This window comes from Oncorhynchus gorbuscha, linkage group LG15 (genome assembly GCF_021184085.1).
Source record: "Oncorhynchus gorbuscha isolate QuinsamMale2020 ecotype Even-year linkage group LG15, OgorEven_v1.0, whole genome shotgun sequence".
Lineage (NCBI taxonomy): Eukaryota > Metazoa > Chordata > Actinopteri > Salmoniformes > Salmonidae > Oncorhynchus > Oncorhynchus gorbuscha.
Window position 1 is genome coordinate 69,920,705 of NC_060187.1, and position 24,753 is coordinate 69,945,457.

The 24,753-nt window shown below is 41.8% G+C and overlaps 2 protein-coding genes across 5 annotated transcripts in view; one reads left to right on the forward strand and one right to left on the reverse strand.

Moving 5' to 3' along the window:
• Nucleotides 1–1,789: 1,789 nt before the first annotated feature.
• On the forward strand, nt 1,790–6,542 carry LOC123997904. Of its 2 annotated transcripts, XM_046302599.1 has the most exons (4): nt 1,790–1,911; nt 2,390–2,659; nt 3,255–3,404; nt 5,109–6,542. In XM_046302599.1, the coding sequence occupies exons 1-4, from the start codon at nt 1,875–1,877 to the stop codon at nt 5,306–5,308; spliced, it is 657 nt and encodes a 218-aa protein (XP_046158555.1). In that variant the 5' UTR covers nt 1,790–1,874; the 3' UTR covers nt 5,309–6,542. The 2 variants fall into 2 exon arrangements, with proteins under 2 accessions (XP_046158555.1, XP_046158556.1); XM_046302600.1 differs by lacking the exon at nt 1,790–1,911 and having other exon boundaries at nt 2,387–2,659.
• A 1,243-nt stretch (nt 6,543–7,785) lies between these two features.
• LOC123997902 (protein spire homolog 1-like) overlaps nt 7,786–24,753 on the reverse strand; it is a 55,095-nt gene continuing 38,127 nt past the window's right edge. The window contains exons 6-16 of one of the 3 annotated variants that reach the window (XM_046302596.1): nt 20,877–21,041; nt 20,547–20,633; nt 17,505–17,634; nt 14,841–14,888; nt 13,650–13,813; nt 13,420–13,519; nt 12,730–12,872; nt 10,495–10,632; nt 10,193–10,291; nt 9,812–10,068; nt 7,786–9,624 (exon numbers count right to left, since the gene is read on the reverse strand). In XM_046302596.1, the coding sequence (XP_046158552.1) occupies nt 9,363–9,624; nt 9,812–10,068; nt 10,193–10,291; nt 10,495–10,632; nt 12,730–12,872; nt 13,420–13,519; nt 13,650–13,813; nt 14,841–14,888; nt 17,505–17,634; nt 20,547–20,633; nt 20,877–21,041 (1,593 nt within the window). In that variant the 3' untranslated portion in view covers nt 7,786–9,362. Of the gene's footprint in view, nt 9,625–9,811; nt 10,069–10,192; nt 10,292–10,494; nt 10,633–12,729; nt 12,873–13,419; nt 13,520–13,649; nt 13,814–14,840; nt 14,889–16,797; nt 16,840–17,504; nt 17,635–20,546; nt 20,634–20,876; nt 21,042–24,753 lie in introns of all 3 variants that reach the window. The other 2 variants (XM_046302597.1, XM_046302598.1) reach the window with 2 other exon arrangements.

Consider the following 24,753-nt stretch of genomic DNA (forward strand, 5'->3'; position numbering starts at 1 on the left):
TGCATCCTTATGTAATACATGTATCACTAGCCACTTTAACTATGCCACTTTGTTTACATACTCATCTCATATGTATATACTGTACTCGATACCATCTACTGTATCTTGCCTATGCTGCCCTGTACCATCACTCATTCATCTATCCTTATGTACATATTCTTTATCCCCTTACACTGTTTATAAGACAGTAGTTTTGGAATTGTTAGTTATATTACTTGTTGATTATTACTGCATTGTCGGAACTAGAAGCACAAGCATTTCGCTACACTCGCATTAACATCTGCTAACCATGTGTATGTGACAAATAAAATTTGATTTGATTTGATTTGATTTGGGTTTATTTGAACTTTTTTTTAACTTTTTTTTTTTTTTTTACAAATGTTAGAATTTTTCTTCCACTTTGACATTACATAGTATTTTGTGTATATCGTTGACAAAAAAACACAATTAAATACATTTTAATCCCACTTTGTAACACAACTAAATGTGGTAAAAGTCAAGGGGTGTGAATATGCACTGTGTATGTAATTTGGACTGGAAGCAATTGAAAATTAGATCTGTAAAAATAAGATAAATATTTGTAGAAAAGCAAAGGGGAGTCATTTTGAAACATTAAAAGGTGTACCTTTGATAAGAGTGGACCAGGAACCCATCACACTTGCCTGTATATATATAGCTCATTTCGACAGTGAGCTATTGAAAATTAGACTTATCACATGAAATATTCGTATGAATATCAATGCAATATAAAATTGCAATTATAATGGGTGTACTATGGACAAGGGAGGTCAACGATATAAACTGATGTATATGTCATTTGGACTGGAAGCTATTGAATTAATAACCACAGCTGTAAAAAGTTATTCACTTTGATGATAGAGGTCAGGGAACACACCGCACTTGTCTGTACATGTAGAGCGGAAGCCATTAAAAAGGATAATTATGAAATATTAATTTATAAATCGGGGATCTTTAAAATGGGAATTCTAATGGGTGCATCATGGGTTAGAGGCAATAGTGACTTTGCCACAAGTGATTTTAGCTCTCTAGGTCATACAAGCAGGCTACAGTAGGTTGCATACGAGTGAGAAAGATCATAGGCCTATTTATGTTTTTTGAGCTCATATTTCTACATAAAATCCATAAAAAATAAACAAGATACAATTTTAAAATGTAATTATTGAGGGATAAACAGTTGGTTTAAGATCTATAGATTATTTAATTTAAAAAAAGTTTCTGTAAACACCAGCTACAGCTGATTGCACTTTTAAGACGCTCCCTCGGCAGCGATTGCATAATATTCCTCTACTGAAATCAACATAGTGTAATTTTTCTTCCAAAGGAAATTAATGGAGGGGACCTGTACATTGGTCCTTACCCTCATCTGATAGATATATCACCGAATCATCCTAGGACCTTCTGTCTAATAGGTATTGACGAGAAAACGGAATGACAAATCAATATACAAACTGAAACCAAATGTACTGTGGTGATAAACCTGCAGTGTTCCACAAATGGCTATTGCAAGTATTGGTTTAAGCATAGGCTACTCTAGCAATCCTATAACATTAGAATAATTCAAATGCATTTATAACGTCAACAAAACTTTATATCATGGCCAATTTTCTGCAATTCTTGCCAATTCTTGCAATTCTGTTCTTCTTGACAATACAAGCGCGGTTGGGGAATTTATTATGAGGGGGGAAGCAAGTGGAAACTCCCAAAACAGTCTGAGCATACCCGCCAGCATTAGGGACTTTTATTTCAGAAATGTTGCTACCGCAGCCTATAAAAATTACCGACAACCGAAAAGATACACACAGAGTGGTGCAATGTTGTAATGTAGCCTATATCGTTCTGTCAAATTAACAATTATGTTACAATGTAACGAAAAATGCGAGATTTTACCTGGTAACAAATCACTTTCCTCTAATCTTTCGTGGATTGACAGTTTACAATTTTAGCTCTGTGTGAACCGAGATTACAATGGTTCAATCTAAACAAAGAGGGATAGGCCTATGATATGTATGGAAGCAATTGATGAAATACAAGAACTCTTTATTTAGGCCTACACTATAAACTATACAGTTGGGTGTTAATGTTAAGATCTAAAATGTAATGGAAATGCGTTTGTTAGAAATGTAGGGCAGGCAGGCAGGCACGAGATGATGTTATGTTTACAGTCAGAAAGTGGTTTAGATGGGGAATAACCCGTGAGAATAACAGAGTCGATGTGAATGTGATATTTTTTGCATTAGTCTACACTACACTTCTTTCACCTTCCCATCACATTTTCTTTTAAATTAATTAAGCGAATGCATATTATTATCATGTTTTAACAACACTGAAATATTTGTTTCTGTTATTTTTGCATGCTCTCTCATCCAAGAAAGGAGTTTACAACTTCAGTTACACGCTCTTAGCAAATCTATGTCATGCTGTGCAGTGGAAAGGCTGTGCGTGTACTTGTTGAGCTCCAGGACCATCACAGAGTACGAGAGCCAGGTGATCTGGTCCCAGAGAACAGACATGGAGAAGGCTGCCAAACTGCTCCAGGTGGTGCTGAAGAAAGGTCGCAACGCCTGTCTGCTCTTTTTCGACTCACTAGAAAAGTGTTGCCAGTGCCCACCACAGTTCGAAAGAGTTACAGGCCTCCCAGGTAAGTCTCTTCAAAAGTGTATTTTTTTTCATTTGATTAATTGCAAATAAATTACTTTGGCCTACATGTCTATAGTTTTCATGTAGTTTTCATCAACATTTAGATATGGTTATGAATAGTCTAGGCTTACGGTGATTTTGTGATTCTAATTAAAATAAAGGTTATACAAAATAAAATTAAAATAGTAACGTTATGTGGTATTTAGAGAGGTTAGGCTAACTTGGCCTAGATTGCAGCACGTTTTCTCTGTAGTATATGGTATATGTTATGTATATGGTAAGCCGAATTCTACCTCACTTTACCTTTTGGAAGCACTGGAAACCCAGCACCATTTGGTGTCCGATGCAGGTGAGGCCCAAGAATGTTCCAGAGCCTCAAGAATGTTCCATTCCTCATATAAAATCTTTTTTTATATAGGTAAAGTGTAGGCTTACATCTAAATGGTTTCTCCACGTGTCCAAAACTAAAGCTCATGGAAGGTTTTTACAGTATGTCATCATCATGACGCAAGGGAATCGCCGGGATACTATTGTCAACAACAGACTATTTCCCATTTTTCAACCTCTTTCCTTTTTTCTCACGTCCCAAACAACAGAGAGGAGGAGGACCAACACTGCCCCAACTTACGTCATCAACATCAGCCATTCCAATTTGAGTAACTGCATCATTGGAGATGGCAACTTTCAAGGAGTGACAACGTGTATACAACAACCTCAGAGCATGGGTTCAGAGGATGCTAGGCATGGTAAGTTACAGTCAAATTCTCATCAATTCATATAATTAAAATGATGTGTTACAAGACAGAGTAATTCACTTATAATTCACTGTATCACAATTCCAGTGGGTCAGAAGTTTACTAAGTTGACTGTGCCTTTAAAGAGCTCTGAAAATTTCTGAAAATGATGTCATGGCTTTAGAAGCTTCTGATAGGCAAAATGACATCATTTGAGTCAATTGGAGGTGTACCTGTGGATGTATTTCAAAGCCTACCTTCAAACTCAGTGCCTCTTTACTTGACATCATGGGAAAGTCAAAAGAAATCAGCCAAGACCTCCAGAAGTGTGGTTCATCCTTGGGAGCAATAATAGCCCCCTTGGGAGCAAACGCCTGAAGGTACCATGTTCATCTGTACAAACAATAGTACGCAAGTATAAACACCATGGGACCACGCAGCCGTCATACCGCTCAGGAAGGAGACTCGTTCTGTCTCCTAGAGATTAACATACTTTGGTGAAAAAGTGCAAATCAACCCCAGAACAACAGCAAAGGACCTTGTGAAGATGCTGGAGGAAACGGGTACAAAAGTATCTATATCCACAGTAAAACGAGTCCTATATCGACATAACCTGAAAGACTGCTCAGCAAGGAAGAAGCCACTGCTCCAAAACCGCCCCAAAAAAGCCAGACTACAGTTTGCAACTGCACATGGGGACAAAGATCATACTTTTTGGAAAAATGTACTCTGGTCTGAAACAAAAATACTCTGGTCTGAAACAAAAATAGAACTGTTTGGCCATAATGACCATTGTTATGTTTGGCGGAAAAGCGGGAGGCTTGCAAGCCGAAGAACCCCATCCCAACCGTGAAGCACGGAGGTGGCAGCATCATGTTGTGGGTGTGCTTTGCTGCAGGAGGGACTGGTGCACTTCACAAAATAGATGGCATCACGAGGAGGTAAAATTATGTGGATATATTGAAGCAACATCTCAAGACATCAGTCAGGAAGTTAAAGTTTGGTCGCAAATGGGTCTTCCAAATGGACAATGACCCCAAGCATACTTCCAAAGTTGTGGCAAAATGGCTTAAGGACAACAAAGTCAAGGTATTGGAGTGGCCATCACAAAGCCCTGTCCTCAATCCTATAGAAAATGTGTGGGCAGAACTGAAAAAGCGTGTGCAAGCAAGGAGGCCTACAAACCTGACTCAGTTACACCAGCTCAGTCAGGAGGAATGGGCCAAAATTCACCAAACTTATTGTGGGAAGCTTGTGGAAGGCTACCCAAAATGTTTGACCCAAGTTAAACAACTTAAAGGCAATGCTACAAAATACTAATTGAGTGTATGTAAACTTCTGACCCACTGGGAATGTGATGAAAGAAATAAAAGCTGAAATACATCATTCTCTCAACTCATTTTGACATTTCACATTCTTGAAATAAGGTGGTGATCCTAACTGACATTAGACAGGGAACTCTTACTAGGATTAAATGTAAGGAATTGTGAACAATTGCGTTTAAATGCATTTGGCTAAGGTGCATGTAAACTTCTGACTTCAACTGTATGTATTATTATAATTATTCACTTCTCTTTTTGACCTGCACAGTTGGAGCTCGGAGCTTAAGAATTTCATTTTACCCTTCACTTGACCTTTCATTAATGAGTTCAAAGAAGCCATTATATTCATAACTTTCATGTACTGTACTGCATTCCATTGATGACTCTATTACAGAGACAATGGGAGGCAACGTCACCAGTGATCACCAGAGAGCAGTACAGGTCTGTCTAGATCCAGAGCTCCAGAGGAGTGTCCAGGTCTACGGGTCCCAACTGCAGTATGTCATCATCGGGGACAACAACAGCCTGCAGGCTGAAGACACACCGGAAGAGGAAGAAGAGGAAGAAGAAAAACTCATTAATGAAAGTAGCTGATTGGATTTGTGTCGTGCTTTTCCAGATGCTCAAAGTGGTTTACATTGTATTGGGGAAACTCCCCTCATACACCACCAACTAGTTTCCATTTAAGTCATTTAGCAGACTCTTTTATCCAGAGTGACTTACAGGAGCAATTAGGGCACATCGACAGATTTTTCACCTAGACAGATTTTTCACCTAGACAGATTTTTCACTAAGAAATTCAAACCAGTGACCTTTCAGTTACTGGCCCATCGCTCTTAACCGCTAGGTTACCTGCCTCTGGTGCCAAAGGTTTCATGTTTGAATCCAGTGATAGAAAGTTGTATTTGAGATTTTAGTTTTAAGCCTATCCCAAACCTGAACCCTTACCTTAACCATTCAAAGTTCATGCCTAACCTTTAATGTCTAAACTAGTTGTTGTGTGGCACTGCATCAGTATCCTATCAGAGCCATACATATCATATATGCATTTAAACTCTTCTATCCTAGATGCCATCTCCTGCTGTTGTGCGCTTGAGCAAGTTACTGCACCACAGGCAACCGTGGCTCTCAATCTCCATGAGTGATATGGGGACAAAATGTATGGCCATTGGCTACATTGTAATAATATATAATAATAATATATGCCATTTAGCAGACGCTTTTATCCAAAACGACTTACAGTCATGTGTGCATACATTCTACGTATGGGTGGTCCCGGGAATCAAACCCACTACCCTGGCGTTACAAGCGCCATGCTCTACCAACTGAGCTACAGAAGGACCATGTTCCTTGCTGTGTCGATGAACTTGATTTCTAGGGAATGTAAATGTATTGTAAATTGTAGTGTATTGTTTGGATAGTATAACTTAACCCTACATAATCAAAAATGAACCATATTTTTGGTCCGTAGACTTATGGAATAAGTATTGAATCATACAGTACCTAGATTATGTTCTGTGAACCCAATTTATAATGACCGCACTGACCACTGCTGCTGATAAAGTGCATTTAATTTATTTGAAGTATTTACTTGCTGCAAAAAAAAGAAAAGAAAAGGTGCTGTTTTACTTTGAATGTATTCTTAATGTATTCATTTGAATAAATGTTAGGACATACGGATTTATCTTTACTGAAAATGATACTGTACATATTCACTGTTCTACTAAGTTATCAACATTTGTTGAAATAGGTTATTCCTATAGAAAGAAAAAGTTTATTATAAAAGGTACATCAATTATTATTGTTTTATACGTCAATAAAAACAAACATCTCAATCGATTGCTTTCTCTATTTCTCCGGCAAGTCACTTAATGAAATATCCATGCAACATTGTAAAGGTATTGCATTACATTTTTATTATTCTTTGTCATCATTTCTTGAGCTCTCTGGGAGGGAGTTACAGCTGGAAGGTTTGAACAGATTAAAGATACAAGCTACACAGTAGTACATGCATGTTGCTGTCACATATGGGCCTTTCTTTTATGTAGCACACAATAGACCACCTCTACTTACTGTAGTCCATATTCTGTCCTGCAATGACTTGTTTTGTGAGATACAATCTATAAACTAGTTAATAGTAGCCTGGATCCTACCTGAATAGTTGTATTTCACTTTACCAAACAGAGCAATTTAGTTTGGATCTAGACTAAATTAATAGCCCCAAGTCTACATGATTTTAGTTGTGATGTAAAGTGTCAAGGAAACACAGACCTGCTCTATGGACGGACATTACTATAAATAATATTTACATACAGTATGCTGACTCGCTGTGGATTCAATCTGTCACAACAATAATATGTTAATGATGAGAGAAGAAGGCAGTGTATTTAAGGCAGAAATATAAGGAACAAGACTGGATTTGTAATAGTCACTTTAATATACATACATCCTGATTCCTGGCTCCCGAAATATGTTTCTGCTTCTGGTTTAGAGACAAACTGTATGGTTAAGACACACCACAGTCCCACACAACTGATATACAAATTCATGAAGGCATCATTTTGAGGCTTTGAGTTGAACAGTAGAGTAGCGTGTAATACCATTCTTTGCTGCCTATACAATAAAACAGAGGGTGGTTTTAAGCATGTTAAATCATACCATAACTATTGTAAAGCAAAGAAAGACCATTTGAGATCATTTCATATATGCATATATTTCTGGGGGCGCATGCTTGTTACTGGGACAGACTAGATGATTTTTGGGGGCACAGGCTATACAAAATATTGACAAAAAGTGATTTCTACTGTTTGTGTCTGCTTTTGTTATGATTATCTAGCATAATTACTGTACCTGCTCAATGATATCGCACGTGTTCAACTGCCAGTGACAAAAACTGGGTCAATACTGTTCCTTCATCATGTCATAGCATTAGTATCATAGAAATAGAATGAATAGAACGGGCTTGGAAGCACTAACTCTGGACATTTGACTGGTAAACTCGTTTGTACACTCACAATGGCTCCATGATATTGTGATGCGATAATTTCCATGGTTATTCCATGGTTATAATTTCCATGGAATGTTCTATCAACTGATGCTGGATTGCCATGGTAATGAAGACTGTTCATTCAAATGATGCTAACTGATGTGACTCAAGCAATGTAATAGATTTTTTGTAATGTCAGTTGAGTTGACTCAACAAAACAGCACAGCACAGTATGAAGGGTACACATCCTGATTTTACTTCCTGACATGGGTCTAGGTTGAATATGACAAAGGTTAAGACAACGGGATTCTAATATCCCATAATAATATACAACAATGGTAGTTGGCAACAGCACTGGCAGTTAGAAACGGCACTGTTCCCAGATTTATGACGACGTTGTCTTAACCTATATATTTGTGACATAGGCACGGGTACACTCAAAATGGCTGCCAGTCCACCCATTATCCCATCATTGACTTGAATGGGGTTCTATTCATTCTATCCCTTCTATTTCTATAGTCAGTATATTCAGCAGTCTGACGTCTTTTGGAGAAGCATGCTCTAATCGGGGGCTGCGATGGCTATCTATAGTAAGGTCAATGAGTATTTACACCAAATACTCATGTGGGTTTTATATTAAGGTTTAGACAGAAGGGAATCTTTTGGCACTAAAGCTGACACCTGACATTCCTGTAGACCCTAGCGCCTACGGAGAGACAGGTGAGCGGTTTGGGATACCTTCATGGGTATGATCCAACTTTGAGCAAAGTGACACGTTGTTTGTTTACCTGTTCTGCTTCATCAAGACGGCTCAGAACCCAGAGAACATCAATGAGCATAATTCATTATTGTACCGTCAGCTGAAAATAACCTGAACATGTCAAGAAGAGTAAAAAGGGGAGACAACTTTTCACCACAAACCACCTGACTCGAAGCCCAACCATATGTACACCATACCATAGAAAATGATAACTTGTCAAAAAAACATCTACAGTTCCATATCCTTTCAAGTCATCATCCAATCGTTTGTTGCTTTTAACTCATATTGTCTCCACTTTAAGGTGTTCACAGCTCTCAGTATGGGACCTGTGTTGTTAGCATCACACCTGCTCTCTTACAATAGAATACCACAGCCTGAGGAATTCAAATATGGAGCATTATTTTGCCTTGTGCTCATTGATTTTTCTGTGGGTGAGTAGCTCCTACCACATTCCACCAATTGTGCCAGTATAGGGGGTGACTGAGGCCATACCGCTTTGAATCTTTACACCACCTCATACTTTACATTTGATCATTCAGTGTCCTTAACCACCTCTCTATGGCAAAACATTATGGGAGAAATTACATTACCGAGCAAAATATTGTATAAAAATGGACTAGTATCCTTTTGTCTGAAAGTACTCGTACTGTATGTGACGATCAGAGGACATGGCAACCAGCACTGACTACACAGTCCACATATCTCCAAGGAAAAGTAAAGGTCCACAGCCCGCTCTGACAGCATCGACAGACAGACTAAACTAGACACGTCTACTGGTACAGGCCGGATCGCAGCACAGTCATCCAGATCAAAACCCAGTCACTCAGAGTTCTGTATTGTGCCATAAGTTCTGGGAGCAGCTAGAAGATTGTGGAGAAGGTAGACAAGGACGAGGGGAGAGTCTAGACCTCGTTGATTGTTCTTTCCGAGGGTCGGTAATCAGCTCCTTTGGGGGACGACATGTAGAAGGACTGGGTCTTGCGTTTTAAGCGTGCCCGCTTGGTGGCCAGGGAGAGGCTGTGCTTGCTGGAGGAGATGATGTCGTGGATGAACTTTTTGCAGTCTACACACACTTCCATGGTGCTCCAGTCCTCCGTCAGCTCCGCTGGGAGCTCCACCTCATCACGGGACTGGGACTTCTCCAGACTACCGTGCTTAGACAACCTGAGAGAGGGAGGAGAGGAGAGGTTAACACTAAGTTGTGTAACAGAGTAGGTTCTGTCCCTGTCCCTCACTGGGCTCAGTCGGCTACAGTTGCTCTTAAAATAGAACAACACTTCATTTGAGAATAATTCTTGTAAATCTAAACCGGGAGTGTTATAATCTAGAGAAGAAGTAGAGGGGTGCCTACTTGGACATGGTCTTCTGAAGGCTGAGGCGGTGGTGGCTGGTAGAGGGCTTCTCAGGCTTGGGGGCTGCTGCTGCTCTGCTTGGTCCTGCTGCTGCTGCTGAGGCTGCTGCTTTTCCTTTTCCTGCTGAAACTGCTGCTGCTGGACCAGCTAAACTGGCAGCTTTCCCCAGAGCTGCTACCCGGTCCCTGGGTAGAGTGGTGGTAGAGCCCAGGGAATAGATGGGCAGGATGGCATAGGGCTTGGAGGGCAGCCTCATCTGACAGAGAGACAGACATAGAGCAGAGTATGAACACACTCATAAAGACACTGGAGGTACAGTATAGGACTGTCAATATTATGGGCTGACTTTCTATCAGTGTGGGAGAATAGATATGACATACTTTTTGACAGCACTGTGAACACACAGGCCTTTTGCAGAACTGGCAGGTGTAGGACCAGGTGAACAAGGAAAACCTTTTGGATCGGCAACAGAAGCAAAGCTGTAACAAAGAAGGAATTCAGAACGGGTGCATCAAAAGTTGCACAAAAGCAATCAAATCATTCAAAAAGCAGTGTGTGATCAAATCCAGTGAGCACAAAGATTTTGAAAGGAACGTGTAAGATGATTTTCCCCAACAATAGGTACTGTGATGTTTAGTCCGAGAGACTTGTACTTCAGCTGGGTGACCAGCGGTAAACGGACCTTTCCCTTCTTCATAGCGTTGTACACGTCCTTGTACTGTTGGAACTTCTCCAGGTCTGCTTTGACCAGCACCTGTCTGATGTGCATCACCTCTTCCACCGTCAGGGACAAGCACTCTACTGGGAAACAGAACTCCTCCTGAAAACACACACACACACAGCACCGGCCGGGTTACTACGACAACCGCACTCACTGCCCTTGTTACCATTCCGTCCACACACACCAGCACCTCTCGATGCACTCTGTCCGGGTTCAGACTAGTTTGGCCAAAGAAAGTCTCCATTGTTCATTTGGCAAGATGAGGGGACAAACAAAGGGCAAGGAACAAGTAAACAACTTGAGTTTTATTTTTATTTTACCTTTATTTAACTAGGCAAGTCAGTTAAGAACAAATTCTTATTTTCAATGACGGCCTAGGAACAGTGGGTTAACTGCCTGTTCAGGGGCAGAACGACAGATTTGAACCTTGTCAGCTCGGGATTTGAACTTGCAACCTTCCGGTTACTAGTCCAACGCTCTAACCACGAGGTTACCCTGCCGCCCAAAGTGATGACAGATAATGTCAATATTTGTGAAAATTCCAGAGATCCTCTACTTAGTTCTGCTTCACTTAAAAGTCTAGACAACCTAAAAACAGACAAGGCCCCTCTGCTCTGTAGCTGGGGTTGGTTTTCTGCTTCTTTCTGCCCGTTTTTGACTTCAATAAATAAGCGTGCGGTGAGACTACGGAGATGCTACATTCAACAGTACACCAGGTCTATTGCTGCTGCAATTACTGGTCATCCTGGTGTTGTTCCAATAATGTGTCTCAATAATGTGTCTCAATAATGTGTCTCAATAGTGTGTCTCCATTCAAAGTTTTTGTTGTTGTTGCACCCAGCTAATGTTTCTCAGTCTCAGAAGAACCATTCATATACTGTAACTCTGTAATGTTGCTGTGGCTCCTGCTGCTGATCTTATGACTCAGAAACAGTGGGCTGCATTGTCTCTGGCCTAGAGACAGGGAGGGAGGGGGAGATCCCAGGGAGTATCAACAATAACAAAAAAACAGGGAGTTTATACTTGCTACTGAACAACAGTACGTTATATACAGTATACACAACATGAAGGACTTCATCTATCTAGAGCATTGTTTTAATTGGCAGTGGCTCGCTAGGCTACATGATGCTTGCAATCACAATGACTACAACTACGGTTAAATGGAGGAAAGTTGAGTATGATGGAATGATTGGGGCTCCAGCGAGGGATGCATCTGCTGTTGACTGTCAAAATGCAATATGACAGTCACACCTAAACTGAAGGGCTTTCTACAACAACAGTCCTGGGCTGAGGGATGGGTCTCTAGGAAAGCAGGAAGCATTAGAAGATGAACTACGATGCGCCAGCAGGGACATAAGGGGCGACTGGCAAACCTTGATAGGCTTTCTTCCCCTGCAGAGAGCAGACAGGGCAGACCACACCATGCCCAAGACAAACACCTCGACAGGGTAGGAGCTCCGTAAGGGGTGGAGAGTGTAGGGGGGGGAGTGGAGGAGGAGTGGGGTCCAGGGGAACAGATGGTGGGCTATCCTCCCGACCTGAGAAGGACAGGGGTTATAGAGGTGGATGGAAGAGGGGGAGGACAGGGGTTATAGAGGTGTATGGAAGAGGGGGAGGCCAGGGGTTATAGATGTTTATGGAAGGGGGGGGGGCAGGGGTTATAGAGGTGTATGAAGAGGGGGAGGCCAGGGGTTATAGAGGTGTATGGAAGAGGGTGAGGCCAGGGGTTATAGAGGTGTATGGAAGAGGGGGAGGCCAGGGGTTATAGAGGTGTATGGAAGAGGGTGAGGACAGGGGTTATAGAGGTGTATGGGTGAGGACAGGGGTTATAGAGGTGGATGGGAGAGGGGGAGGCCAGAGGTTAGAGGTGTATGGAAGAGGGGGAGGCCAGGGGTTATAGAGGTGGATGGGAGAGGGGGAGGCCAGAGGTTAGAGGTGTATGGAAGAGGGGGAGGCCAGGGGTTATAGAGGTGTATGGAAGTGGGGGAGGCCAGGGGTTAAAGGGGTTAGTGTGGAGGAGAAGAGGTGGGGGGGATTGGAGGTGGGGTGTTAGGAGCATCACCTAACAGAAAGAAGATGGAGGCTGATGAACACAAGACAAACTGACACACTATTCAGGAACCAAAATCTCCAATGTGCTCATTTTCTCCAGATTGATAAACTCTTCTCTTTTCCTACTTCTCTTCTGTTACTCACCAGAGACTTGGAGCTCTGTCTGGATGGGGGTATGAACTGCCGTACGTTGGTGGGCGTCTCCTTCTCAATGGAGTGTCTCCTCTGGGGGGCCAGCCGTCTCTCAGGCTGGGGGGTTGAGGAGATGGGCAGGAACATGGGTGGAGCTGGGGGGGGACATGTGTGATATACTTTTATGTAGTACTCAAACCCTTATATTACCAGTTAAGTTGACTGAGAACACTCCCTCTTTGATAGCATAGAAGAGCTGTCGGGTGAACAGCTGAGAGCTGCGAAAGCACATTATAGGATCTCTATGATAATCTTTAACCATAGCTTCATGTCCACACCCTGGCTGAACCCGAACCCGAACCCTAACCCTAGCTAAACCCGAACCCTAACCCTAGCTGAACCTTAACCCCAACCCTAGCTGAACCATAACCCCAACCCTAGCTGAACCCTAACCCCAACCCCAACCCTAGCTTCATGTCCACACCCTGGCTGAACCATAACCCTAACCCCAACCCTAGCTTCATGTGCACACCCTGGCTGAACCCGAACCCTAACCCTAGCTGAACCCTAACCCCAACCCCAACCCTAGCTGAACCCTAACCCCAACCCTAGCTGAACCCTAACCCCAACCCTAGCTTCATGTGCACACCCTGGCCGAACCCTAACCCTAACACTGGCCTTCTGGTCCACAAGTCAACTCACTCTTCCTGCCCAGTACAGACTCTGGAGAGGTGTCGTCCACCACCGATGTAGAGACACTGGAGCTACTAGCTGACTTTTGACCCCCAATGGTGATGTCATCCTGTAAGGGGAACAACAGAGAGCAGTGCTGTAGGATGTATACTGATGTCAACTACCAGAAGAAGACACACATACACACAAATGCACGTGCGAGCACACACACATATACACACAGACACACACACACTTACGTCAGAGTCGGAGCTGTCCAGTTCTGACAGGGTGGGTGCTTTCAGCCTCTTCCTCTGACATAGGGCCTGGGCTCCACCCCCTGGTACCCCTGGCCCCCCATTGGACAGACTGCTGAGGGTCATGGTGCTGGAAGTCTTCCTGCGGCCGTCAGGGCTGGACACATCTGGACAGAGAGGTTGTCACAAGAAGATTGATCAGACAGAGGACAACTCAAATACCCAGGGGTGATTTCAGCTGGATGCAAAGTAGATAACTATACTGAACACTGCAGATAGAAATATCATGAATAGAGCTGGGAACAGAATTCCCAGCTCCACATGACAGCCAAACATATCTGTTCTACGTGATACATTTCAATCTGAGTGTTCGGTAACGTTGCACAGTCCTGAACAGACCCGAGGGGAAGACACCAGCGGTAGGGAGGAGGGAGTGTGAGTTGAGGAGAGACGGAGAAGCAGCCTGGTGTTACACATACAACATGGATTCTACTTTCATTACCCTTTAAGACCTGGACTGAGCAGGATTCTAATGAAACCCTAACCCTGGCTGACTCCCTCCCTCCTAGCCTCATTGACAACTTCTCCCCCTAAGAGAGAGAGAGAAATCAAATAGGGAGGGATGACGGAGGAAGGGATGGAGAAGAGAGTGCTGGAAACAGCAGATAATCAGTAGCAGAGGCAGATCTGATCTGTGGATGCATTGAGGCCTTGCCAGGCGCTCTCTCTCTCTCAGTCTCCTTCTTTCTCACCCTCTCTTTATCTCCCTCTCTGTGAAAAGGACCACGCAGTGAGCATGTGAATACCTATTCTGGAAAAAGGCTCAAATATGAGCTCATCACCTCAGTGGGAGGCCAACTCCTCCTCTACTGCTGTCCTGGACCTTCTAAACCTGCCTGCCTGGGAGAAGACTGACTGGTCCTAGGATCCAGGTTTAAACTAGAGCAGATCAAACATCTACCATTTCTGGCACTATGCTCAGTGTCAGTCAAAAGCAAAAACATTGTAAAGCACTGGTTTATGTAAACTATATTTGTCGATATAGTATAATTCAGTCTATTTTAGTCGAGGCATAAGCAGTAGTGTTAGGATACAGCCAAATAGGCAGACAAACGAAACAGGGCTAACATTATGTGTTGCAGCACACAAGTTGCTAGTCACATAAACAGAGCCAAACCACTCCACATACTTTACCTTGACGTGTAAGGATCAACTGTGGAGTGCTGTAGTATATGCCTCCACCTAAAAGGGAACACTTCCTTAAATATGATAGGCCAGACTGTACTAATGGTTTATCCCTATCCCCAAACATAGAGTTCTGTAGTCAAGTGACAGGCTCTCTCTCTCGGTGAGTATTGGTATTGGAGAATCTGACCACAAAGTAAGGGGACAAGTACCCAGCTGCAATGAAGTTCAGATAGCCAACCATCACATATACACTCACATAACACACACACACATTAAACCTGCACAACAATAAATTGAACCGACTAGTAGCTGTGGATGAGCAAAGGGTCAAAGAGCCTCCGGTGTGATGAAAGACGCTGGGATCAGTGGGAGAAATGTCAAGCACAGCCAATCAGACTTGTCAAAGCTCAGATACCCTGCCCACAACAGGAAGTGTTGACACATAAAAGAGTAAGAGTGTAGATTATTAGAAATGATTTTCAGTGTCACCAATGTAAATTCATTGGCTATCTATCTCACTCGAGGATGTGATGACATTTTTGGGTAACCACTGCAGTACAACCTTATAAAACAGAAGGCATCCTCTTCTTATCCGTTTTAAAAACGGCCATATACTGTAAGTTAATCAGAAGTGCTAAGTGACCAATGCAGGCGATGTTGGAAATACAGTGTGATGTTTGTGAGAATGTGCTTTATTTTGCGTTGAACAGAGCCGACAGGTGTGTGTGTGTGTGTGTGTGTGTGTGTGTGTGTGTGTGTGTGTGTGTGTGTGTGTGTGTGTGTGTGTGTGTGTGTGTGTGTGTGTGTGTGTGTGTGTGTGTGTGTGTGTGTGTGTGTGTGTGTGTGTGTGTGTGTGTGTGTGTGTGTACCGACAGCTCCTGTCTACGCTGCTCACTGATCCCACCTCTGATTAAATTCTGCAGACTCACTCTCCAAGATGAACAACTGCTTTGTGTGAGGAGGACCGCCATTTTCTAGGAAACCGAGGAAGGTAGTTATGCACGTCTTGGTTGTTTGTAATGAGAATGTCTGAGTAATGGTGTTCTTTAGCTAAGGCAACTCTTTCCCTGATTTATGTTAGTATGGAAAAGAAAAAGGCCCAGAAGCAGAATTCCATGAATAGATTCTTCAGTGGGAGGCAAGAGTTCTGTTGTCTCTACTGGATATAGGCTAAGAACTTTTATCAATATCAAATATGTTTAACATACTGTAGGTTTCAACCCAAGCGCAACAATAGACTAGAGAAAAATGTAGGAAGATCAAATTAGTTTAGACTAATCCCAGAAAAAAATGGAATTTGAAGTGAGCATTATTCAAGCATTTAGACAAGGAAAATACTGTTTTACAATTCCTCCTGAGGGACTGAGAACAATGAGCACCAGCTGTGTGGAGATGCAGAAAAACAACTGCTTTTGACGTCAGCAAGTGTGCCTTCGAGAAATAGTTCATTATCAGAGATGTACTGTAGTGACAGGCAGCGAATAAAACCGTTGGCCTGTTTGAGTCACATCTACCTTAGTCTTTTCACAACTGTCTATGGTATGTAAGGCTACATCTAACTTGACATTATCCCGGGGCTTAGTCTGAGTAGATCATTAAGCCCTTTCACATTCCATGTGGAGATTCAAACACAAGTGTCATAAGAATTGAACTAAGATTCAGAATGATTGAAATATACGCTGAGGTTGTCTAAGAGGGAGTTGCTGATGTGAAGGAAGCCATCAACCTCCCTTCTGCGCTTGATAGTTCTCATCCTGACCAGTGTCTGACATCATGACATCACAACCAGAGAGCACACTGCTGCGGTGCAGAGCCAACCAAGCCAACCATCAACACCACCACTGAAGCATGAAGAAGCATGAGATGAGAGCATTAATGTGCGTGCTGTAGCTTGGGCAGATGGACAACAACCACGATAGATAGAGACGTAAAGAAACAGCCAGGTAACTGGACAGATCTTTACCTGACAAGTCAAAACTTTGAGACATGCTAAGAGGCCGAATTACTGCAAGAGAAACAATGATGGCGTTACAGAGTTATTAAGCTATCCGTAGGAGGAATACGGGCAGAATATATATATTAAGTTAGCAAGAAGAAAGACCTCATCTGCCGACAGGTAGCGGCTGTCCATAGTGCAGTACAGTACTGTATGTTAGGAAATGTACAATGATTAACATAGTCAGTAGAAAGTGCATAGCCAATGGTGAGAAATCATTAACATAATAATTAAATAAAATTAATTCTCTCTTCAGATTCTAAGGATTGGTTTGGCTATAGTCAATACAGGCACTTGGCAAAACACCAGACAAGATGTATGTTTAAGTTGTACTACAAGCAGAGCTGTAATGCCGAACAGCACAGGCATCCAAGAACAGTAAATTGGCTGGGTGGAAACATCGTTCAAACCAACGAAAGAAAGTATAATTCACCTTGTGTCTTTCATTCATGCCAATGCCCAGCACCCGTGAAAGTGCATAATCACAACATACTTAAACTTCTCACAAAATGAGTGTGAGTGAATGTGTGTGAGAGAGAGGGAAAGAAAGAAAGAAAGAAAGAAAGAAAGAAAGAAAGAAAGAAAGAAAGAAAGAAAGAAAGAAAGAAAGAAAGAAAGAAAGAAAGAAAGAAAAAGAGAAGGAGAAAATAAATAAAGACAGAGGTGTCACTCACCCAGCCTGCTCCTGCGGATCACATCAGGAGAGACAGGTCTCAGTTTCCTCTCAGATTTGATCTCATCCAGGATCCTCTCGTGCAGGGTGGGAGGAACCTGGGGCTGGGGCTTCAGCTTCCTGGCTGCTGCCTACACACATCAATGCACATGCGCACACACATGTGCACACACACACACGCAGATACATACATGCACTCACACTGAGTTATGGGCATCAGAGTAATGGACATCAGGCCTTTCGCCGCTGCCTCCTAAACCTTAAAGACACCGTCACTGTACTGTTAATATCACTGTCACTGTACTGTTAATATCACTGTCACTGTACTGTTAATATCACTGTCACTGTACTGTTAATATCACTGTCACTGTACTGTTAATATCACTGTCACTGTACTGTTAATATCACTGTACTGTTAATATCACTGTACTGTTAATATCACTGTCACTGTACTGTTAATATCACTGTCACTGTACTGTTAATATCACTGTACTGTTAATATCACTGTACTGTTAATATCACTGTCACTGTACTGTTAATATCACTGTCACTGTACTGTTAATATCACTGTACTGTTAATATCACTGTACTGTTAATATCACTGTCACTGTACTGTTAATATCACTGTCACTGTACTGTTAATATCACTGTACTGTTAATATCACTGTCACTGTACTGTTAATATCACTGTCACTGTACTGTTAATATCACTGTACTGTTAATATCACTGTACTGTTAATATCACTGTCACTGTACTGTTAATATCACTGTCACTGTACTGTTAATATCACTGTACTGTTAATATCACTGTACTGTTAATATCACTGTACTGTTAATATCACTGTCACCGTACTGTTAATATCACTGTACTGTTAATATCACTGTACTGTTAATATCACTGTACTGTTAATATCACTGTCACTGTACTGTTAATATCACTGTCACTGTACTGTTAATATCACTCTACTGTTAATATCACTGTCACTTTACTGTTAATATTACTGCCTCTGTACTGTTAATATCACTGTACTGTTAATATCACTGTACTGTTAATATCACTGTCACTGTACTGTTAATATCACTGTCACTGTACTGTTAATATTACTGCCTCTGTACTGTTAATATCACTGTACTGTTAATATCACTGTCACTTTACTGTTAATATTACTGCCTCTGTACTGTTAATATCACTGTACTGTTAATATCACTGTACTGTTAATATCACTGTACTGTTAATATCACTGTCACTGTACTGTTAATATCACTGTCACTGTACTGTTAATATCACTGTACTGTTAATATCACTGTACTGTTAATATCACTGTACTGTTAATATCACTGTCACTGTACTGTTAATATCACTGTCACTGTACTGTTAATATCACTGTACTGTTAATATCACTGTCACTTTACTGTTAATATTACTGCCTCTGTACTGTTAATATCACTGTACTGTTAATATCACTGTCACTGTACTGTTAATTTTATTGTCACTGTACTGTTAATTTCACTGTCACTGTACTGTTAATTTCACTGTCACTGTACTGTTAATTTCACTGTCACTGTACTGTTAATTTCACTGTACTGTTAATATCACTGTCATTGTACTGTTAATTTTACTGTACTGTTAAAATCACTGTCACTGTACTGTTAATTTCACTGTACTGTTAATATCCCTGTCACCGTACTGTCAATTTCACTGTACTGTTAATATCACTGTCACCGTACTGTCAATTTCACTGTACTGTTAATATCACTGTCACTGTACTGTTAATATCACTGTCACTGTACCGTTAATATCACTGTACTGTTAATATCACAGTCACTGTACCGTTAATATCACTGTACTGTTAATATCACTGTCACTGTACCGTTAATATCACTGTCACTGTACCGTTAATATCACTGTCACTGTACCGTTAATATCACTGTCACTGTACCGTTAATATCACTGTCACTGTACCGTTAATATCACTGTCACTGTACCGTTAATATCACTGTCACTGTACCGTTAATATCACTGTCACTGTACCGTTAATATCACTGTCACTATACCGTTAATATCACTGTCACTGTACCGTTAATATCACTGTCACTGTACCGTTAATATCACTGTCACTTTGTAACAATAACTCTTGACTGTCAGTGCTGCTCCTCTCATTACTGAGGCAGGCACTTCAGTGAGGCTGGGGCAGAGAGGCTGGGATAGTGATGCGGGGGCAGAGAGGCTGGGATAGTGATGCGGGGGCAGAGAGGCTGGGGCAGAGAGTCTGGGGCAGTGAGGCTGGGGCAGTGAGGCTGGGGCAGAGAGGCTGGGGCAGTGAGGCTGGGGCAGTGAGGCTGGGGCAGAGAGGCTGGGATAGTGATGCGGGGGCAGAGAGGCTGGGGCAGAGAGTCTGGGGCAGAGAGGCTGGGGCAGAGAGGCTGGGGCAGAGAGCATTGATAATCAGATCATCAACTGGAGCTGTACATCTATCAATCACCCCTCATTCCAATCAGAATAATCATATCCCAGAACCCCAAATCCTGAACTACCTGTATTTTTAGGGAGATATAAAAAAACTCTTTCTTTGACTAAAGATGGGTTCAGTAGCTTGTGGTTTAAATGGAACGGGGACACCCCTAGCACCAATTCCCAGGCTTCCTCAAGTTCCAGTGATGAACGAGACTTGGAAGGATGGCATGGCAAGACTAGAAGACACCAGAATGAGAGGAAAGTGGGACAGGTACCATAGAATGTACTATCGTATAGTATATAGTACATTCATTATACAGTACTGTACACTAACAGGATTAGAAGGAGAGAAAATGCCCCATGTTCTCCTCTCTAAACCCTACAACTGTACAGCCCATATAGATAAGAGATATACTTTACATACATAGCTAATAGTTGTCTTCTTATTTCATTCTATGGTACTATGTTCAGTCCAAAGAGACAGAACAGAGTTGTATCTCTATGGTTCAGCCCACCACCATGCCAACACCAAAGAGGTTGCTAGTTGATGTAAAGTATATCTGTTGTTTCTATAGGCTGTGCACTCACAGGGTTGAGAGGAGGTCTGGACCGGATGAAGTCTAGGATGACCTCATGGGCGCTCTTCTTCAACCTTGGTGGTATGTCGTTGTTTACCTGGAGGTGCAAGGACACACACACACACACACACACACACACACACACACACACACACACACACACACACACACACACACACACACACACACACACACACACACACACACACACACACACACACACACACACACACACACACACACACACACACACACACACACACACACACACACAGATTAAGAGAGAGCATAACTACATTAAAACAACAAACCATGCTTTTAAGACACCTGACAGTCTTACCATGACCTTGCGTAGTTTGTAGCGTTTGGAGCGGATGTCATCCATGAGCATCTCGTAGGGCGTGAGCTGGAACTCGATGGCCAGAGGGTTGTACTGGCGCTCCTGGACCTTCTTCAGCTTCACCCCGTTCCGCAGGTCTCCCATCACCTGCATCCAGAACTTAGCCTGGGGGATGCAGGGGGACAGAAATCATATAGCAACACAGTACTAATGCAATGATTTAACACTTATAGGGCCAATTTCCAGACCCAGATGAAGCCTAGATACTCCTGTGTTAAGTTCCCCAGTTTCTGTGTTGTGGTTTTGTTTGTATGTGTGTTTCAGGATGGCTTCCTGAAATTCCCCCAACTAGCTAATTGGAGCTGACCCCACCCCCTCGTCAGGATACAGCTGTATCTCAATACAGACTCCTTCTCCAGCTATAGAAGCCAGTGTTCTGTTGCTCAGAAAAGAGATTATTAGTATGTCTTGTGTTGGTTGTTGCTGAGAGAATAGAGCTGCTTGGTATGTCCTGTGTTGGTTGTTGCTGATTAGTATGTCCTGTGTTGTTTGTTGCTGAGAGAATAGAGCTGCTTGGTATGTCCTGTGTTGGTTGTTGCTGATTAGTATGTCCTGTGTTGTTTGTTGCTGAGAGAATAGAGCTGCTTGGTATGTCCTGTGTTGGTTGTTGCTGATTAGTATGTCCTGTGTTGGTTGTTGCTGATTAGTATGTCCTGTGTTGTTTGTTGCTGAGAGAATAGAGCTGCTTGGTATGTCCTGTGTTGGTTGTTGCTGATTAGTATGTCCTGTGTTGGTTATTGCTGAGAGAATAGAGCTGCTTGGTATGTCCTGTGTTGGTTGTTGCTGATTAGTATGTACTGTGTTGGTTATTGCTGATTAGTATGTCCTGTGTTGGTTGTTGCTGATTAGTATGTCCTGTGTTGTTTGTTGCTGAGAGAATAGAGCTGCTTGGTATGTCCTGTGTTGGTTATTGCTGATTAGTATGTCCTGTGTTGGTTATTGCTGATTAGTATGTCCTGTGTTGTTTGTTGCTGATTAGTATGTCCTGTGTTGGTTATTGCTGATTAATATGTCCTGTGTTGTTTGTTGCTGATTAGTATGTCCTGTGTTGTTTGTTGCTGATTAGTATGTCCTGTGTTGGTTATTGCTGATTAGTATGTCCTGCGTTGGTTATTGATGATTAGTATGTCCTGTGTTGGTTATTGCTGATTAGTATGTCCTGTGTTGGTTATTGCTGATTAGTATGTCCTGTGTTGGTTATTGCTGATTAGTATGTCCTGTGTTGTTTGTTGCTGATTAGTATGTCCTGTGTTGTTTGTTGCTGATTAGTATGTCCTGTGTTGTTTGTTGCTGATTAGTATGTCCTGTGTTGTTTGTTGCTGATTAGTATGTCCTGTGTTGGTTATTGCTGATTAGTATGTCCTGTGTTGTTTGTTGCTGATTAGTATGTCCTGTGTTGTTTGTTGCTGATTAGTATGTCCTGTGTTGTTTGTTGCTGATTAGTATGTCCTGTGTTGGTTATTGCTGATTAGTATGTCCTGTGTTGTTTGTTGCTGATTAGTATGTCCTGTGTTGTTTGTTGCTGATTAGTATGTCCTGTGTTGTTTGTTGCTGATTAGTATGTCCTGTGTTGTTTGTTGCTGATTAGTATGTCCTGTGTTGTTTGTTGCTGATTAGTATGTCCTGTGTTGTTTGTTGCTGATTAGTATGTCCTGTGTTGGTTATTGCTGATTAGTATGTCCTGTGTTGTTTGTTGCTGATTAGTATGTCCTGTGTTGTTTGTTGCTGATTAGTATGTCCTGTGTTGTTTGTTGCTGATTAGTATGTCCTGTGTTGTTTGTTGCTGATTAGTATGTCCTGTGTTGTTTGTTGCTGATTAGTATGTCCTGTGTTGTTTGTTGCTGATTAGTATGTCCTGTGTTGTTTGTTGCTGATTAGTATGTCCTGTGTTGTTTGTTGCTGATTAGTATGTCCTGTGTTGTTTATTGCTGATTAGTATGTCCTGTGTTGTTTGTTGCTGATTAGTATGTCCTGTGTTGTTTGTTGCTGATTAGTATGTCCTGTGTTGTTTGTTGCTGATTAGTATGTCCTGTGTTGTTTGTTGCTGATTAGTATGTCCTGTGTTGTTTGTTGCTGATTAGTATGTCCTGTGTTGTTTGTTGCTGATTAGTATGTCCTGTGTTGTTTGTTGCTGATTAGTATGTCCTGTGTTGTTGGTTATTGCTGATTAGTATGTCCTGTGTTGTTTGTTGCTGATTAGTATGTCCTGTGTTGTTTGTTGCTGATTAGTATGTCCTGTGTTGTTTGTTGCTGATTAGTATGTCCTGTGTTTTGTTTGTTGCTGATTAGTATGTCCTGTGTTGTTTGTTGCTGATTAGTATGTCCTGTGTTGTTTGTTGCTGATTAGTATGTCCTGTGTTGTTTGTTGCTGATTAGTATGTCCTGTGTTGTTTGTTGCTGATTAGTATGTCCTGTGTTGTTTGTTGCTGATTAGTATGTCCTGTGTTGTTTGTTGCTGATTAGTATGTCCTGTGTTGTTTGTTGCTGATTAGTATGTCCTGTGTTGGTTATTGCTGATTAGTATGTCCTGTGTTGTTTGTTGCTGATTAGTATGTCCTGTGTTGTTTGTTGCTGATTAGTATGTCCTGTGTTGGTTATTGCTGATTAGTATGTCCTGTGTTGTTTGTTGCTGATTAGTATGTCCTGTGTTGTTTGTTGCTGATTAGTATGTCCTGTGTTGTTTGTTGCTGATTAGTATGTCCTGTGTTGTTTGTTGCTGATTAGTATGTCCTGTGTTGTTTGTTGCTGATTAGTATGTCCTGTGTTGTTTGTTGCTGATTAGTATGTCCTGTGTTGTTTGTTGCTGATTAGTATGTCCTGTGTTGGTTATTGCTGATTAGTATGTCCTGTGTTGTTTGTTGCTGATTAGTATGTCCTGTGTTGGTTATTGCTGATTAGTATGTCCTGTGTTGGTTATTGCTGATTAATATGTCCTGTGTTGTTTGTTGCTGAGAGAATAGAGCTGCTTGGTATGTCCTGTGTTGGTTGTTGCTGATTAGTATGTCCTGTGTTGTTTGTTGCTGAGAGAATAGAGCTGCTTGGTATGTCCTGTGTTGGTTATTGCTGATTAGTATGTCCTGTGTTGGTTATTGCTGATTAGTATGTCCTGTGTTGTTTGTTGCTGATTAGTATGTCCTGTGTTGGTTATTGCTGATTAATATGTCCTGTGTTGTTTGTTGCTGAGAGAATAGAGCTGCTTGGTATGTCCTGTGTTGGTTATTGCTGATTAGTATGTCCTGTGTTGGTTATTGCTGATTAGTATGTCCTGTGTTGGTTATTGCTGATTAGTATGTCCTGTGTTGGTTATTGCTGATTAATATGTCCTGTGTTGTTTGTTGCTGAGAGAATAGAGCTGCTTGGTATGTCCTGTGTTGGTTATTGCTGATTAGTATGTCCTGTGTTGTTTGTTGCTGAGAGAATAGAGCTGCTTGGTATGTCCTGTGTTGGTTATTGCTGATTAGTATGTCCTGTGTTGGTTATTGCTGATTAGTATGTCCTGTGTTGGTTATTGCTGATTAGTATGTCCTGTGTTGGTTATTGCTGATTAGTATGTCCTGTGTTGGTTATTGCTGATTAGTATGTCCTGTGTTGGTTATTGCTGATTAGTATGTCCTGTGTTGGTTATTGCTGATTAGTATGTCCTGTGTTGGTTATTGCTGATTAGTATGTCCTGTGTTGGTTATTGCTGATTAGTATGTCCTGTGTTGTTTGTTGCTGAGAGAATAGAGCTGCTTGGTATGTCCTGTGTTGGTTATTGCTGATTAGTATGTCCTGTGTTGTTTGTTGCTGAGAGAATAGAGCTGCTTGGTATGTCCTG

Excerpts from the sequence above, each read along its gene's own strand:
- LOC123997904 (XM_046302599.1), top strand. The coding sequence starts at position 1,875 with ATGTTACAATGTAACGAAAAATGCGAGATTTTACCTG. Across the intron at positions 1,912-2,389 it reads AAAATGCGAGATTTTACCTG|AAAGGAGTTTACAACTTCAG; the intron begins GTAACAAATCAC and ends CTCTCATCCAAG. Across the intron at positions 3,405-5,108 it reads TTCAGAGGATGCTAGGCATG|AGACAATGGGAGGCAACGTC; the intron begins GTAAGTTACAGT and ends ACTCTATTACAG.